This window comes from Dysidea avara, chromosome 5 (genome assembly GCF_963678975.1).
Source record: "Dysidea avara chromosome 5, odDysAvar1.4, whole genome shotgun sequence".
Taxonomy (NCBI): domain Eukaryota; kingdom Metazoa; phylum Porifera; class Demospongiae; order Dictyoceratida; family Dysideidae; genus Dysidea; species Dysidea avara.
The window spans coordinates 32,820,736-32,835,647 of record NC_089276.1 but is presented as its reverse complement, the minus strand read 5'-3'; the positions used below and the strand labels follow the sequence as shown (position 1 = coordinate 32,835,647).

The 14,912-nt window shown below is 34.9% G+C and overlaps 1 protein-coding gene and 1 long non-coding RNA gene across 7 annotated transcripts; both read left to right on the top strand.

The window, feature by feature from the left end:
• Nucleotides 1-1,480: 1,480 nt before the first annotated feature.
• LOC136255204 (protein NLRC5-like) lies at nucleotides 1,481-5,995 on the top strand. Its single transcript, XM_066047927.1, has one exon. The coding sequence runs from the start codon at nucleotides 1,481-1,483 to the stop codon at nucleotides 5,993-5,995; it is 4,515 nt and encodes a 1,504-aa protein (XP_065903999.1).
• A 6,976-nt stretch (nucleotides 5,996-12,971) lies between these two features.
• LOC136255954 (uncharacterized) lies at nucleotides 12,972-14,386 on the top strand. Of its 6 annotated transcripts, XR_010701228.1 has the most exons (5): nucleotides 12,972-13,536; nucleotides 13,596-13,805; nucleotides 13,858-14,073; nucleotides 14,126-14,204; nucleotides 14,321-14,386. It is a non-coding gene; the product is annotated as an uncharacterized lncRNA (long non-coding RNA). The 6 variants fall into 6 exon arrangements; XR_010701231.1 differs by lacking the exon at nucleotides 14,321-14,386 and having other exon boundaries at nucleotides 13,596-13,676; nucleotides 13,756-13,805; nucleotides 13,887-14,312; XR_010701227.1 differs by lacking the exon at nucleotides 14,321-14,386 and having other exon boundaries at nucleotides 13,596-13,676; nucleotides 13,756-13,805; nucleotides 13,858-14,312.
• The last annotated feature ends 526 nt before the right edge of the window (nucleotides 14,387-14,912 follow it).

Sequence of the window (14,912 nt, the reverse complement as noted above, 5' to 3'; positions counted from 1 at the left end):
GCACTTTGCACAGAAAGGGCCAGGTAAAGATGCTTCATTCAATTTTTTGCATTACACCATGCAAGAATTTTTAGCTGCTTTTTATTTAACTACACTTGAAGGTAAACAACAGTTGGCATTGTTAAAAAACACATTTTGGGAAAGTAGATATAGTTTTATGTGGATGATGTATGTCGGAATTAACGGAGTATCATCGGAAGCATTTTCTCAATTTTTATACAGGACTCATTCAAAAACTGAAAAGTCTTTATCAAAACACATAATTACAAATAAACCAAAATGCTTGCATTTGTTTCAGTGCTTTATGGAATCAAATAGTGAAAAGGTACCTGAAGAAATTTCTGCATTATTTCAAAATGGCGAAATTAATTTTTGTAATGTAAGATTACATCCACACCACATTTCATCACTTCTATCTTATATTTCCAAATATAATATACAAGTACAGACATTAGTTCTGAGGGACTGTTGTATTGGTGATATCGGTATGAGCATTATAGAGCAGTTTTTTGTTATGCATCCAGAAAAGGCTTCAAATATAGAAAAGGTTGACTTGTTTGGTAATAATTCTGTTCTGTCATTTAATGTCTACTGTTCCATGTTTCAGCCTCATGGCCCCAAGGTACTGAACTGGTCTTCTCTTGGTCAAGTAGATATTAAAGAGATTTTAACATTTCTCTCCAACTGCCCTACCATAGTGGAGTCACTAAATATATCTGGAAACCATTTGAAAGATGACATGGTCAAGCAAATAGTTAACATTTTATGCAATAGTAGGACATTAAAAACACTTGATATCTCAAACAATGGCATTTCCACTACTGGAGCAATAGACATTAGTGAATCATTAAAACATAACACTACACTACAGCACTTTAAAATGTCGTGGGGTACTTATTGCATAAATACGAAGGTTTCATTGCTTGATTTTTCTAATAAATTTCTTGAAGACAGTGGTTCACAGATAGTAGCAAATATTTTAAGCAATAACAAAACTGTAGTTTATCTTAATCTATCACAGAACAACTTGACAGACAGGTGTGCAGAGTACATGGGTGAGTGTATTGAAAACAACTGCTGTTTGAAAAGAATTGATATGTCTAGAAATTTTATCTCTAGCAAAGGAATAACAAAGATAGTATCTTCGCTACAGATAAACCAGTATTTACAAAAGTTAGATATTTCACGCAATTTTATATGTGATCATGGAGCTATTGCCATTAGTGAGTGTCTCAAGAAAAATGTAACTCTACAAGAGGTCAACATGTCCACAAATGAGATTTCCGTTGCATGAATCACATTCATTTTTCAAAGCATTAACAGTAAATCTTCTTTACATGTGCTTAATTTGTCATACAATAATGTTTCCAAGTATGGATTTACAGAAGTAGTCAATGCATACAAAACCATCCCACGTATTTTAACAGTTTACATTTCATTTAATCAACTACATTTCAACAATAAAACTCCTGTTATTAAAATGACTAGTTTATATTTGAATGATGATAATATCAATTGTGAATTTCCAAAAGTTAACAGTTGTGATGACACAGCCATAGATCTCTTTGACAGAAGTGAAGAGTACAGAGCAGAAGTTTTAGGCTGCTGTCTTGTGGATAACAGAGATATTAAAGCACTTGATTTGTCATTTGATGGTCTTACTTGTGTAGGAATAAGCAAGATTATAGATACTCTCAATCTCAACTCAATGTTAGACTATCTTGACATTTCATATTATAATTTATCAGATGATGGGATTATTACGATCAGTGGGAGTCTCAGAAACAACAAAACACTGCAAAAACTTATTATATTATGGAATAACAATAGGATAGCTTTAAGTGGTTCTGTGCAATCATATGATGTTTCCAAAATGGGCTATGGTGATGCTGGTGCAATTCTTGTTTCAGCATTTTTGCGAAATAGTACCATGATTACAGAACTCTACCTTTCACAGTGTGATATATCTGATTTAGGAGCTATGGCTATAGGTGGTTACCTTAGGAACAGTGGTACACTGAAGTACCTTGATATATCAAACAATAATATTACTAGTGTAGGAGTAATAGAGATTGGCAAGGCCATTGAGGTGAACACAGTACTGCAAACACTTGACTTTTCTCACAATGATATCCCTTATAATGGAATATTAGAATTCAGCAAATATCTCAAGAAAAATGAATCACTCCAAACATTAAAGATATTTTGTGGTAACAATCATATCACTCTAGAAGCTGCAGGTCAGTTATGCCATATCTGTAGCAAAGGTTTTACAAATACAGAAGCAATTTTAATATTAGCTTTTTTTTGCAACCTTACCCAACTACGAGTACAAGAAATTTCACAAATCATATCACCTGATGGAATCTATGACCATGAGAATTATAACAAAGGTAGATCATTGAACAGCTTTAAAATATCATGGAACAATAATTATGCATTTCTGGATGCTACAGTTCAGTCATATAATGTGTGCAATCAAAACATGAGTAGAACTGGAGAAATTTATATAGCAGAATTTTTGCAAAACAATACCTATCTGCATAAGTTTAATTTTTTGAACAACGTATGTGACAATGGAAGTAAACCCTTTGGTGACTTTTACAAAAGTGATAGTGCATTTCAACACTTTAGCCTGTCTGAAAATGCTGTACATGGTATTAAAAGTGTAACCACCACAAATTTGCAAATACTGGACATTTCGAACAACAACATATCTGATGATGGAGCTATAGCTATCAGTGAGTATCTCAAACACAACAATACACTTCAGGATCTCAAAATGTCGCACAATAGTGTAACAGATGTTGGTGCAGCAAGAATTAGTGAAGTCATTACATCAAGCATAATATTACAAACACTAAACATTTCGCACAACAACATATCTGATGATGGAGCTATAGCTATCAGTGAGTATCTTAAAACCAACAACACATTACAAAGTCTTAATCTGGCTGAAAATAACATAACTAGTGTTGGAGCCAAAAGGATTAGTGAAGTCATTAAATCAAACATGATATTACAAACACTGGACATTTCATACAACACAATATCTGATGATGGAGCTATAACCATCATTATAGCTGTTACAAACCACAAAACACCTTTGAGTATTGATGTATCAGAAAATAGTAGAAAATTGGATGAAGTGAACATGTTAAATTCATCATTACAAAAGCTCAACATATCACACAACAACATCAGTGATGTTGGAGTAACAGAAATCATTAAGTGTCTCAAGATGAACACAACATTGCAAGAGCTCACAATTTCTTGGAGAAGATCATATTCAATTTATTATCCATATCAACATGATGATCATTTTCTTAACCTTAATAATAGTTCCCACTCATACAATATGTATGGTAAACACTTTGGTGATACTGGAATTATTCTAATTTTAGCTTTCTTACAAAACAACCACAACACAATACAAGAGCTCTATGTTGTAAACAACAACATATCTGATGATGGAGCTATAGCTATCAGTGAGTATCTTAAAACCAACAACACATTACAAAGTCTTAATCTAGCTGAAAATAACATAACTAGTGTTGGAGCCAAAAGGATTAGTGAAGTCATTAAATCAAGCATGATATTACAAACACTGGACATTTCACAAAACAACATATCTGATGATGGAGCTATAACTATCATTAAAGCTGTTACAAACAAAACATCTTTAAGTGTTGATGTATCAGAAAATAGTAGAAAACTGGATGAAGTGAACATGTTGAATTCATCACTACAAAAGCTCAACATATCACACAACAACATCAGTGATGTTGGAGTAACAGAAATCAGTAAGTGTCTCAAGATGAACACAACATTGCAAGAACTCACAATTTCTTGGAGAAGATCATTGCAAACATATTCATGGTTTTGTCAATATCAACATGATGATCCTTTTCTTAACCTTAATAATAGTTCCCACTCATACAATATGTGTGGTAAATACTTTGATGATACTGGAATAATTCTAATTTTAGCTTTGTTACAAAACAACCACAACACAATACAAGAGCTCCATGTTGCAAACAACAACATATCTGATGATGGAGCTATAGCTATCAGTGAGTATCTTAAAACCAACAACACATTACAAAGTCTTAATCTAGCTAAAAATAACATAACTAGTGTTGGAGCCAAAAGGATTAGTGAAGTCATTAAATCAAGCATGATATTACAAACACTGGACATTTCACACAACAAAATATCTGATGATGGAGCTACAGTTATCAGTGAGTATCTTAAAACCAACAACACATTACAAAGTCTTAATCTAGCTAAAAATAACATAACTAGTGTTGGAGCCAAAAGGATTAGTGAAGTCATTAAATCAAGCATTATATTACAAACACTGGACATTTCACACAACAACATATCTGATGATGGAGCTATAACTATCATTAAAGCTGTTACAAACAACAAAACATCTTTAAGTATTGATGTATCAGAAAATAGTAGAAAACTGGATGAAGTGAACATGTTGAATTCATCACTACAAAAGCTCAACATATCACACAACAACATCAGTGATGTTGGAGTAACAGAAATCAGTAAGTGTCTCAAGATGAACACAACATTGCAAGAACTCACAATTTCTTGGAGAAGATCATTGCAAAAGTATTCATTGTCTTATCAATATCGACATGATGATCCTTTTCTTAACCTTAATAATAGTTCTCACTCATACAATATGTATGGTAAACACTTTGGTGATACTGGAATAATTCTAATTTTAGCTTTCTTACAAAACAACCACAACACAATACAAGAGCTCCATGTTGCAAACAACAACATATCTGATGATGGAGCTATAGCTATCAGTGAGTATCTTAAAACCAACAACACATTACAAAGTCTTAATCTGGCTGAAAATAACATAACTAGTGTTGGAGCCAAAAGAATTAGTGAAGTCATTAAATCAAGCATGATATTACAAACACTGGACATTTCATACAACAACATATCTGATGATGGAGCTATAACTATCATTAAAGCTGTTACAAACAAAACATCTTTAAGTATTAATGTATCAGAAAATAGTAGAAAACTGGATGAAGTGAACATGTTGAATTCATCACTACAAAAGCTCAACATATCACACAACAACATCAGTGATGTTGGAGTAACAGAAATCAGTAAGTGTCTCAAGATGAACACAACATTGCAAGAACTCACAATTTCTTGGAGAAGATCATTGCAAACATATTCATGGTTTTGTCAATATCAACATGATGATCATTTTCTTAACCTTAATAATAGTTCCCACTCATACAATATGTGTGGTGATTGCTTTGATGATACTGGAATAATTCTAATTTTAGCTTTCTTACAAAACAACCACAACACAATACAAGAGCTCCATGTTGCATACAACAACATATCTGATGATGGAGCTATAGCTATCAGTGAGTATCTTAAAACTAACAACACATTACAAAGTCTTAATCTAGCTGGAAATAACATAACTAGTGTTGGAGCCAAAAGGATTAGTGAAGCCATCAAAATTAATACAGTACTACAAACCCTTGATATTTCAAGAAACAGAATATCTGATGATGGAGTAGTAGCAATCAGTAGTTGTATCAAGGAAAACTATACCTTAAGACACTTTATTTCAGATGATGATATTAGTAGCAATGTAATGGAGAAGGTTAGGGAAGACATTGGTAGTCAATTGATCGCAATACCAAGGTGTATTGTCTTTGCGCCCAATTCTGGTTTCCTCCAAACTATGCCACTTAGTTGTACGCACAATCGGAGCAAAATTGGGATGCACATGAACATTGAGCTGGATTCTAGCAATGCATGGGCACCTATGCAATTTATCGATCCAATCTTCAGTGGTAATAATACACTGAATTTTGCCAATGCAAAAACACATGTTAAAAGTGTGCAGTTTACTAATGGAAGAAAGTGTTTCAAGTCAAAACATTCAAAGCGATTTGGTAACCCAAAACATCCATACAAATCACATACTAAGCACTAATAAGTAAAGACATCAATTGAAAATTTGTTCAGAATATTTAATGTTTTACTTTCATGTGTAATTTAGTATTTTGTAGACACATAGTTAATACTGTTTGTTGTTAATGAAGCTGTTATAAATACGTGTGTGTTTTGGATATTGGCAAAATAGTAATGTGTCACAAAGTGTTATTGGTAAATGGTGCACACATCACATGGCAAAAAATGGTGCTATTGTGCATGGAGCTATGAGCATGATTTTAAAACATACAACAGCTATTATAATGTTGTATGCTGAGCATTACAAGTAGGTTAAGTTTCAGAGTAATGTATGAATAAAACAAGGGATGTGTCATGTTGTTCAGGAAATGTTTTCTTTTGTGTGTAGCTAATTTCGGACAAATGTTTAATAAAAGTATTAATAAGTATACTTACCAACTGAGTTGACTGCAGCTATAGAATATTAATGGTCGTAGTTTCCTTGAATATATTATTATAGAGAGAGAGAGAGAACCATCATAGATGATGAAGATAATGTATGACATACGTACATATTTATATACTATTAGGTGTGTCCGCAGGTGCTTGTGACCACAATATGGTAAAACCATAGGGTGGGTGTGGCAAGGAGAAAAATTACAGTAAAATAAGTAACAAAAACAAACATATTAGAAGTGTACATATACGCGTAGTTATACCCGCCGATTATGCTGGCATACACAGCATTTTAGGTGCCTTGAGACTAAGTAGACGAGACGCATCTCTAATCGCTATAGACGGCTTGAAGACAAGCTAGACGAGATAATTGCTTGAGACGATCACGTATTAAGTGAGAATCCTTGCAAGCACATTATATTCACTGAAGACTGAAGCGTCTAGAACAATGAAACCCTACGAGGCTATCTATCCTTGCCCATAAATTGTCTGTTATGACCACATGCTACTCCAATAAGGCTTCTAATTCGTTATACGTACGGATACCTTTCAGAAAGGCTGATCATGTCCGACTACGCCAGTCCACAATGCATAAACATGCACGCTGCAGCAACATCAATTTTCACGTTCATAACTACTAAAACTACACGTTTTCAGCAATAGCTAATTTAAGACTGAACAAATGTTTATCTTATGAGCATAGCTTCTATACGTACCAGCATTGAAACCGGGTTACTGACCGCTGACCTGGATTAATTAAAATTGATGGCTACACTTTGAGTGGTCGACTAGTGCGTTACGCGTACGCATGTACGAGAGTAGAAATATAAAAACTAAGCAGATATCCGGAATGGTTCCACGTAAGTTTCCAGATGGCAAGACACGTTTCCTGCAAGTGGGTGTGGCTTTAGCATACCTAGCACACCTTTATAACGAATTCCTAAAGAGTGGGCGTGGCTCACAAAAAAGCTGGCCTGATGCAAAGCTAGACCATGTCCCATACGACGATTAGTAGGCGTGGCTCAGTAGATTCTTCCATACCTATACAGACAAATGGGCGTGACTTAATGTATGGCTGCAGTCATCTGATTAGTGGACGTGGCTCACGAAAGAAGCTGGGTTGCATCTTCGCTTGACTATGACGCGTTTATACACTTCTGCATCGTCCCAACCAATTAATTTGCTTCGCACGTGATCCAACCCAGGTCAGACCCGGGCAAAATGTGAACCGGTTTCAACGCTGATACGTACCCTACGCTCTATTAAGGAGTGTCGACCTATTTTCAAGAAATTAAGCTCATTGTTTAATAATTATACCCACCGATTATGACGGCATAGAACTCTACTTCAGTGTTATGCCGGCACATTTGAACCCATGCAAGCCTAAGCTTCTGCATACCATGCATAGTGACTGTGAAGTTGCTGGTATGCTTCAGTGCATCTCAGTAGCTCTCAAAATCTCCACTGACATCTCTGAGGCTGAAAGAATGCATGTGAGTAGCCTAAAATCTTTAGAAAAAAGGCGAAATAACACAAGAGGAAAGAAACATCACAGATATGGTTTATCCATCCAAACATCTCCAACCAACTCGATCTGCAAAGAAAAAAAAATGTAGTAACATAATGTACATATTATTGTAGCAATAACAAATCAGTGCATGCTATAAATGTATAAATGCCAAAAATCTTTGCCCGTAAGTTACCATTATCATGATAGTTGTAGCTTATAGAATATTTCTTACTAAGCTTATAGCCATTCACAGGTTCAAAGACAACAATGGTCCAATCCCGTTCTAGCAACTACGCTTAGTAATTAATTTGGAAGTACAGTATTAGAAAGTGTATATGCGACCGAATTTGACAGCACAAGGCTTCCACACACATCCAATTTTCTGTTTTAACCAACTGTAACTTGACTACTGACCTAAACTTTCACACAATTCTTCCATAGGATTGTAAAATAACAGGTCAAAATTTGAAACTAATGGCATACTCCTACATTGATGTATGGTGCTTCAAAGTCATAAAAGTGGATGTGTGTGGAAGCCTTGTTTTGTCAAATTCAGTCACATAATAATAATCATACAAAAACTTTAAACTGATAAAAACATGGTAGAACATACCTTATTACAAGTGCACCGCATAGAAATATCTAAAACCTACTAAGGATGATCTGTGGAGAAAGAAAGAGTGTAGTAATACTGCATGTGCATGTAGTTATATACCAGATTGATACTACTTGCATAATTATATCTAAAGTCTTTGTATACCACCTGTATTTTACAACAAAATGTGGTGCTAAGTTACCATCATTGTGGTAGCTGTAATTTAGAATATTTCTTACTAAGCATATAGCCATTCACAGGTTCAAAGACAGCAATGGTCCAAACCCGTTCTAGCAACTACATTTAGTAAGTAATTTGGAAGTACTGCAGCATTAGAAATTGGTACAAAAACTTTAAACTGATAAAACATGGTAGAACATACCTTATTAAAAGTACGCCTAATAGAAACATCTAAAACCTACTAAGGATGATCTGTGGAGAAAGAAAGAGTGTAGTAATACTGCATGTGCATGTAGTTATATACCAGATTGATACTACTTGCATAATTATATCTAAAGTCTTTGTATACCACCTGTATTTTACAACAAAATGTGGTGCTAAGTTACCATCATTGTGGTAGCTGTAATTTAGAATATTTCTTACTAAGCATATAGCCATTCACAGGTTCAAAGACAGCAATGGTCCAAACCCGTTCTAGCAACTACATTTAGTAAGTAATTTGGAAGTACTGCAGCATTAGAAATTGGTACAAAAACTTTAAACTGATAAAACATGGTAGAACATACCTTATTAAAAGTACGCCTAATAGAAACATCTAAAACCTACTAAGGATGATCTGTGGAGAAAGAAAGAGTGTAGTAATACTACATGTGCATGTAGTTATATACCAGATTGATACTACTTGCATAATTATATCTAAAGTCTTTGTATACCACCTGTATTTTACAACAAAATGTGGTGCTAAGTTACCATCATTGTGGTAGCTGTAATTTAGAATATTTCTTACTAAGCATATAGCCATTCACAGGTTCAAAGACAGCAATGGTCCAAACCCGTTCTAGCAACTACGTTTAGTAAGTAATTTGGAAGTATACTGCAGTATTAGAAATTGGTACAAAAACTTAAAACTGATAAAACATGGTAGAACATACCTTATTAAAAGTACGCCCATTAGAAACATCTAAAACCTACTAAGGATGATCTGTGGAGAAAGAAAGAGTGTAGTAATACTACATGTGCATGTAGTTATATACCAGATTGATACTACTTGCATAATTATATCTAAAGTCTTTGTATACCACCTGTATTTTACAACAAAATGTGGTGCTAAGTTACCATCATTGTGGTAGCTGTAATTTAGAATATTTCTTACTAAGCATATAGCCATTCACAGGTTCAAAGACAGCAATGGTCCAAACCCGTTCTAGCAACTACGTTTAGTAAGTAATTTGGAAGTACTGCAGCATTAGAAATTGGTACAAAAACTTTAAACTGATAAAACATGGTAGAACATACCTTATTAAAAGTACGCCTAATAGAAACATCTAAAACCTACTAAGGATGATCTGTGGAGAAAGAAAGAGTGTAGTAATACTACATGTGCATGTAGTTATATACCAGATTGATACTACTTGCATAATTATATTAAAGTCTTTGTATACCACCTGTATTTTACAACAAAATGTGGTGATACGTTACCATCATTGTGGTAGCTGTAATTTAGAATATTTCTTACAAAGCATATAGCCATTCACAGGTTCAAAGACAGCAATGGTCCAAACCCGTTCTAGCAACTACGTTTAGTAAGTAATTTGGAAGTACAGTAGTAGAAACTATATATAATGGTACAAAGACTTTAAACTGATAAAACATGGTAGAACATACCTTACTAAAAGTACGCCCCATAGAAACATCTAAAACCTACTAAGGATGATCTGTGGAGAAAGAAAGAGTGTAGTAATACTGCATGTGCATGTAGTTATATACCAGATTGATACTACTTGCATAATTATATTAAAGTCTTTGTATACCACCTGTATTTTACAACAAAATGTAGTGATACGTTACCATCATTGTGGTAGCTGTAATTTAGAATATTTCTTACTAAGCATATAGCCATTCACAGGTTCAAAGACAGCAATGGTCCAAACCCGTTCTAGCAACTACGTTTAGTAAGTAATTTGGAAGTACAGTAGTATAATGGTACAAAGACTTTAAACTGATAAAACATGGTAGAACATACCTTACTAAAAGTATGCCTCATAGAAACATCTAAAACCTACTAAGGATGATCTGTGGAGAAAGAAAGAGTGTAGTAATACTGCATGTGCATGTAGTTATATACCAGTGCATAATTATATCTAAGGTCTTTGTATACCACCTGTATTTTACACCAAAATGGGGTGATATGTAAGTTACCATCATTATGGTAGCTCTAGTATCAAATATATCTTACTAAGCATATAGCCATTCACAGGTTCAAAGACAGCAATGGTCCAAACCCATTCTAGCAACTACCCTTAGTAAGTAATTTCAGAGCATGCTATAATCAATTAAAGAAAATAAAGTGGTATAAATACTTAAAAAATGGTTAGAATGTTCGTACCTCAAAGTACATCTATCACTTTGCCTCAATCTTCAATCAACTATAGGGATGATCTGTGGAGAAGTAAATGTATTATAAGACACACGTAGTCTCACAAACATTAAGATGCTTAAGTAAACTTTATAGTTTACAGAAGATTTAGCTGACCATAAGACTGATGACTAATGTTGATATGTAATTCACTTGCTTGTCAGCATAATAAATTATTGTTAGCTGTTAATAAACAAGATCATTAAGCACAAATACATGAAGGTTTTCATGTGCTATGGCAATTCTATATATGGCAATAAAAATTTTCAGTTTATTAACAGAAGAGAGGTGAATATAGTTTAGGTTAAAAATGATAAAGGAATTACATTCAGTATTAATTCTTCATAGAAGTTGCAGACCTGTGCGTGGATCTCATTAGTAACAGAAAATCCCTTCTATATAAAAGTACTGGTGACATTCCTATGTACGCAATATATTTACTTTAGCTATCCGGCTGTGTTTAGGCCTAATACCAGCCAGGCCAACATTACTGGATTAAAGTTCATTCAAGCACCTGACATCGATCATCCCTTACCACTGCAATAACTAGGTCCTTAGATAATTGAAACAACACTATGCGCACCTTGCAACAATAGCAATAGCTAGCAACTCTACACATAAAGGGTCTCATTCTGTCCTCAGGCTACATGTGAAAATAAAATTAATGTTGTAACAGAGATATACTTACCACAATGATCTTTAAATTCTGAATTAGAATTGCTCATCAACTATCCATCTATCCTTTCTTGTTCTGGCTGCCATAGTTTACAAACACCTCACAACTATATATTATTCTGTTTAACCATACCATTGTTGCTGGATGTTGTTGAATGTAACCCAGAATACATCCTCTGTCACTTTACTTGAACTAACATTCCCTCTATAGACTCAGTAAACTTCCAATCTCATTCTGTTAGATCTAAATAACAAGACAAGACTGAGTATCATCAATATTACTTACAGAATTTTACTACAATCTGTCAATTTCCAACAATTCATGAAATAATTGTAAATAGCGTGCTGATTCAAAACATTAAAATTTTACTTCGTACTAGTGATGCACTGATTAATTGGTAAATAATCGGAAATTGGTTTATTGCAAATTGGCCACATTTTAGCAATATCGATATCAGTAATTATTAGTAGATTATTTAGCTGATTAATTTTACTGACCCTGATGGTATTGTTTTCATAAAAATAACACAAAAATGAAGTTTAAAAATGGCAATTTTACAAAATAATATTATGTGTGAAATTTTGGTAAACATAAACATTCGATCAGTTATCGGTATTGGCCATTATATGAGTTTCAATATCGGCTAATCAGATAATCAGCAAAATCTCTTATCGGTACATCACTACTTTGTACAACTGTTTATAGCTAGCATTCAGACAGACACACAGCTTGTCCGTGTATGACATGCTCGCAAAATATTTTCATGGTTCGGAACTGTAGTGAATGGTCAACAACTTAACTGTGTTCACTTTTTTTTATTCGGCTGTACACGTACACGTACACACACACACACCTTTCTGTAGCCTCTTATACTATGATGATCTGACTGTGGTTGCAAGAGACCTAGGTCTCATAACACAGCAAAAATAGTGCTCCAATACAACCTATATGAACTCTATCTTTAATCAGCATTAAAACAACTAATTCAAAAAGTCCCTGCATCGAGAGAAAATGGACCTGTGACAAACCTATATCCAATGCTCAGTATCGGGTCTTGTGCATGGTCTCATTTCAGTTGTCTGTGCATAGGTAAAGACCAAAATATACACGGCATAAATACAGGCATTATGAATTACGCATTGTAATATATTACCAACTAAGTATTAGTATTTATCTTACAGGTAAAGAAGGCTCAAGGAGCCTGTAAAGCCTGATCTGTACAAAAAGAATTACGCTGCATGGACTTATCTCATTTATTCTTTCTCTCCTCAATATTGAAACTAGCCTCGAAACTAGCACACCTAGCCTACACGAGACGCCGGAAAGGATGGTGGTGAAATCAGCAAACCTGTGTTAGTATGTATAGGTAATCACCAAGCATAGCAGTAAAGTCAAGTTACCTTCCTCGATTCATTCCCGCCACGTAGCTTGTTCTCCCGGTGGACTAGTGAAGATGTGGTCACCGAATACGCCCGGATTGTATAGTAAACGCACGTGATCACGAGATAGCAGTGGAAGATTTTGAAAGCCGGTCCAACAGTGAACATGAGGCTCGACGTAAGCTCTACATGTGTCAATTGCTTTCTAAGGTATCGAAACCATGACACAGTGGAAGAGTTGCTGTGTAGTTGCGTAGTAGTTACGCCGGATATACAAAACGAGATACTCCACGCCGGGCAGTCGCTGGTCAGTGTGATGACAGAACACCGTAAGTGTCGTGCATTGGCATGAGCCAGCGTGGATCAGTTGTTGTATGTTACATATTACTTAAGTAAAAATAGACGTAAATTTAAGTTGAAATATTTCCTAGCAAAGAAGGGTTTACATTGGCATCCAATCATGACGCGGAAGAAATAAACAGTTGACCGCAATCTTGAATGTCTTCCTACAGGTAAATGTGTTCTATGATGTTGGTTCCACAAAGGGACGATTTTAGACTGCTATACTTAAAGTTGTGCCTACACATGCAGCGTTGATCATCTTCAAGGAATTTTGTGTGTACTGAAAAATCTCGGATTAGGTATGTACAAAAAAAATTTGGAGTGTTATGTGTTGTTTTTCATATAAAGCAGGTGTAAATCAATTTCATTTCCACCTGTAGTGTGCTTATGAGATTATCGTATTGGTCATCCACTTGTCCTCTGTTAACATCAAATGTCGAACTGGCCTACTCTAAGGTTACCATGAATGTGGCACTCTCAAGTGATTTGTGTAATTCTAGCCAGTACTGGGGTGGTGGTAAGGGCAGTCCATCAGTCTGAAGAAAAGGAATCATTGCTCTGGCACAGGTAAAATTTGATCCAGGTCATGTCTCAGTTGTAATAAAGTTCAGTTTCACAGGGTCATTCTTCTGTCACATGTTATTGTGCTTCGTTTCTTCTATGTTCTCTGTCAGCAACTGCACACTGGTCCATTTCCTGTAAGTATAGTACAATACAACAATAATGGACAAAACAGTATGCATAAAGTTAATGCACTTGAACTATTTTGTACTATTCGACATATGCTACATAATTATTATTTTAATGTATACAGGTGAAGTTGTACTATGCTATCAGCAACAAAAAAATTGTTGTGTGGCGCTCGATTCAGTCAGGTAATAAAAGATCAATGTGTTGCTTATATTAACTGTTCTTAAACCATTGCAGGCAATAATGAGCAAGAGATACTTACAGTTTATAGCTGAACAAGCCGACACATGTAGCTAGCTACTTTCACTGTCACGGGACAGCAGCATGCAGCCACTTTCGAGAGTCCGCGATGATAGAAAGATTGAACCTATAACTTAACGATTTTAATTGTGCAAAATTAATGGTTGTACCATCAGTTGACCTCTATTCTATAATTAACAATAATCGTTGTACCCTTATATGGCGAACAATGAATAATCTATTAGCACTATACGACTGTAGACGTCGCGTGATACGAGGCACGATACGAGCCTCGTCTAAAGGAGTGGTACCATTACGACAGATACGCTTTTAGACGAAGGGTATAGACGTTCGCGTATTCATATCGTCTAGTAAAAAAAGACGACGTTAGATACGTATGTACGCGCCGCGTATCAGGGTAGCTGAAATGCTGTGATAATTTTGAGCATAATAGGTACCTAAAAGCATTGAGCATA

Excerpts from the sequence above, each read along its gene's own strand:
- LOC136255204 (XM_066047927.1), top strand. The coding sequence starts at position 1,481 with ATGACTAGTTTATATTTGAATGATGATAATATCAATTGTGAATTTCCA.